Source organism: Rutidosis leptorrhynchoides, chromosome 8 (assembly GCF_046630445.1).
Source record: "Rutidosis leptorrhynchoides isolate AG116_Rl617_1_P2 chromosome 8, CSIRO_AGI_Rlap_v1, whole genome shotgun sequence".
Classification (NCBI taxonomy): Eukaryota; Viridiplantae; Streptophyta; class Magnoliopsida; order Asterales; family Asteraceae; genus Rutidosis; species Rutidosis leptorrhynchoides.
In genome coordinates, this window is record NC_092340.1 from 117,729,324 (window position 1) to 117,733,030 (window position 3,707).

The 3,707-nt window shown below is 40.7% G+C and overlaps 2 protein-coding genes across 2 annotated transcripts; both read right to left on the reverse strand.

Annotated features, from left to right (window-relative positions):
• Nucleotides 1-260: 260 nt before the first annotated feature.
• Nucleotides 261-569, reverse strand: LOC139863772 (uncharacterized). The gene has a single exon (XM_071852379.1). It carries the CDS (start codon nt 567-569, stop codon nt 261-263), a length of 309 nt encoding a protein of 102 aa, XP_071708480.1.
• A 412-nt stretch (nt 570-981) lies between these two features.
• LOC139863773 (uncharacterized mitochondrial protein AtMg00860-like) lies at nt 982-1,539 on the reverse strand. Its single transcript, XM_071852380.1, has 2 exons — nt 1,096-1,539; nt 982-1,017 (listed from the first exon to the last, which is right to left on the reverse strand). Exons 1-2 carry the CDS (start codon nt 1,537-1,539, stop codon nt 982-984), a joined length of 480 nt encoding a protein of 159 aa, XP_071708481.1.
• Between the last annotated feature and the right edge of the window lie 2,168 nt (nt 1,540-3,707).

Below are 3,707 nucleotides of genomic sequence, written 5' to 3' on the forward strand. Positions count from 1 at the left end.
AGATACATTGCTGCTTTCATCTTAATATTTCTTGCTTCATCTGAATCTATCGGCAATGTACCTTTGGTTAGAAATCCTATTATTGGTGTCATCCAACTCTGCTCCTCTTCTTCAACTACAGCCAAAACACTGTCTTCTTCCATAGATTTTACTTTAACTTCCGCAACCCAAATTTCTTTCTTAAAATGACTGAATGTTAATGCGGCTAACTTACTTAGCGCATCCGCCTTTTTATTCAGCGTCCTCGAAACCTGAGTTATCTAGAATAAATCAAAGTTAACTGCTAGCTCTTGCACAAGCTTTAAGTATTTTTGCATTGATTCATCATGTGCTTCGAATATTCCGTTAAATTGGTTTGCAACTAACTGCGAATCAACATATACTGACAGTTCTTTAACCTCTAGATATTTTGCTACCCGCATCCCAGATAACAATGCTTCATATTCAGCTTCATTATTTGTGACAGGGAAGCTGAATCGCAGTGCGAAGGTATATTCCTCTCCTTCTGGACTTTTTAGGACTATTTCTACCCCTGCGCCTTCTGGGCCACAAGCCCCGTCTGTGTGCATTTCCCACAGCTATTCGGGCGGAGGTGGTATTTCTTTTGATTCATGCGAGACTTCGATATCTCCGGCTGTTTCAGCCAGATAATCTGCTAGGACTTGCCCTTTTACCGCACTTCGTGGTGAGAAGCTTATTTCATGCTCTCCCAATTCAATAGCCCATTTGGTTATGCGACCATAATTTTCTGGTTTATATAGCCCCTGCTCAACAAGTATCAGCGAATGTAAATTTGCTAGGATTTATCAAGCAATTTTATATTTGTTTGACGACAAATTGTTGTTAGTCGTACTTGCTTTATCGGCTAATCTGTTAGGACCCTTATTGGGTGCGCTTGGAAATACCTTCGTAAGCGTCTAGCCATATGCACGAGTGCATAAACCAGTTTTTTGATTGCAGGATAGTTTAATTCGCTTCCTTTCAAAGCTTTGCTACAAAATATACAGGCATTTGTACCTGTTCGCACAGCATAATTATATAACTTCAAATGCCTATTGATTGAAAATTAGCTATTTTTAATTTTATAGTGCATACCTGTCCTTTGTCTGCTATTAATACTGAACTTATTGCTTCCTTTGATGCTGCTAAGTATAGTATCAACGTTTCTCCCGCAATCAGCGCAGTCATTGTTGGCAGCTCTTTCAGCAACTTTTTCATTTCTTGAAACGCCACTTCTGCTTCCTCCGTCCACTTGAAATCCGTTTTCTTTAGGCAATTCTTCAATGTCCCAAAAAAGGGGAGTGATCGCTCTGTGGATTTTGATAAGAACCTCGTTAATGCTGCCAACTTACCCGTTAAACTTTGTACTTCTTTTTTATTTCTTGGTGACTGCATATTCTCGATTGCCTCTATTTTCTTTGGGTTTGCACGTATCCCGCACTCAGTTATTATATGACCAAGAAACTTTCCTCCTTCTTCTCCAAAACTACACTTCGACGGGTTGAGCTTCATATTAATCTTTCTTAACGATGCGAACATTTCTAATATGTCTTCCAACAGATCTTATTCTGTTGTGCTTTTTATAACTAGGTCGTCAACGTATGCTTCTAAATTTCTCCTAATCTGACCTTTGAAAGCTTAGTCTATTACCCGTTGATATGTTGCTCCAGCATTTTTTAAACCAAATGGCATCTTGGTATAGCAGTATATGCCCTGGCTTATGTGGAAAGCAGTCTTATCCTCGTCGTCCGCTGCCATCTGTATTTGATGGTTTCCTTTGTACGCATCCAAAAAACATTTGTATCGGAAGCCAGCTAACGATTTAACTTTCCAGTCTATTTCTGGTAGAGGATAATTGTCCTTGGGGCAAGCTTTATTGATATCCGTGAAGTCAACACACATGCGCCAAGACCCATCGGGCTTTTTTAACAGCACTGGGTTTGCTACCCATGTTTGGTACCTTACTTCTCGCAAGATGTTTGCTTTGACCAACTTATCGACTTCTGCCTTCAACCATTCACTTCTTTCAGGAGCCATGCCGCGTTTCTTTTGTCGCACTGGCGTCAGACTAGGATTTGCGTTAAGCTTGTGCTCAGCAATTTCCCTTGGTACGCCCGTCATGTCCGCTTCTTTCCATGCGAAGACGTCCGTATTAGAAGCTAATATATTACGAAGCTTAAAATTTGTCTCATCAGACAATCCTCCGCCAATTTTAATTTTCTGTTCTGGATGTCGCGGGTTTGTGATGATCATGTAGCTTCGAATTTGCTCTGCCTCACTCGGCTGTTGTTCTACTTGTTCTACGGGTGCAATGCATGCATCTTGCTTTTCTGACCTTATCGTTGCAATTCCTAACGGTGTTGGAAACTTGATAAGGCCATGTACCGTGGAAGGGATGGCTGCCAATTTTTGCAATGTCATGCGCCCTAAAAGCACGTTATATTTTAAGTAAGACCTTATGACGGCAAATTCTACTGTCGTGCTTCTCACTAACTCCTTATTATCATCGTCTACCAGCTCCAGCTCTAATTCGATGATCCCGATTGGCCATGCGGAATCCCCAGAAAATCATGATAATGCAGTGTTAGGAGCCACTAGCTTGGCTCGCACATCTCCTGGCAGTAAGCGGAAACAGTTCTCATACATTATATCAATACTGCAACCGGTGTCTACATGCAATCGCTTGATGATGCACCCGCAGCTTTTGACACGCCCTTTAATTGTGATGGGCGCATCTGATGGTTCCTGTGTTATGGCAGGGAATATAATGGGAGTCTTTTCCCATTCCTCAGATACCTCTAACTTGCGCCTCTGATTTTTCCATCCTCTGGTTACCATGTTTATGGTTTTATCCGTTTCCTTTCCCTTATTCTTCTTTTGCCACAGATATTCTTTTTCTCCCTTTGGCTTATCGGTTTGTGCTCTTGCACTTTTCTTCAAGTGTTGCAATCTTCCTCTTTTGAGTTCAACAACTACCCTTTCAATTAAGTGCCGACATTCATTGGTCTCATGACCGTAATCATCGTGAAAATCACAAAATTTGCTTTTGTCTCTGTTTCCATACTTTGACAAAGGTACCGGGGGTCGAAGCTTTTGCACACTGCCTCTGTAGCCAAAATTTCTTTTGGTGTTTTTGTGAGGTCTTTTATTAACGAAACATTTTCAGTGTGGCTGCTTTTGAACCTCTGACTTCCTCCCCCTTTATTGTTGTTGAATTTGCGATACTTATCATTATGATAGTTACCACTCCTAGGTTGGCCATTACCACCATAACGTTTTCCAGACTCTGACCCTCTTCCCTGCACTCGATAATAATCATCGTCAATGCCCATATTTGAAGAGGTACTTCTGCGATTCTGCTTTATATCTTCTTGTGCCCCATGTAATCATGCGTTTCTTTTACGGCTTCAGCGAAAGTTTATGGCACTCTTCTCCGTAACCGTTGCCATAAAGACAGGTGTCTGTCAGTATCTGTGACGATCGCTCCTAATCCATATGGACAATACGTCATTCATTGATTTCATTGCGAGGTATTTGACCTCTATATGATACGTTTTGTAAACATTGCATTCTTTTGAAAAGGCACACCATAAATGAATATTTAAATCAAAGGTTTTCGACATCTGATGATTTCTACATATAAACAATCACCGTAAATAATAGTTTACAATAGTACTTCCGTTGACAATGCAGTCAAAATAATATAC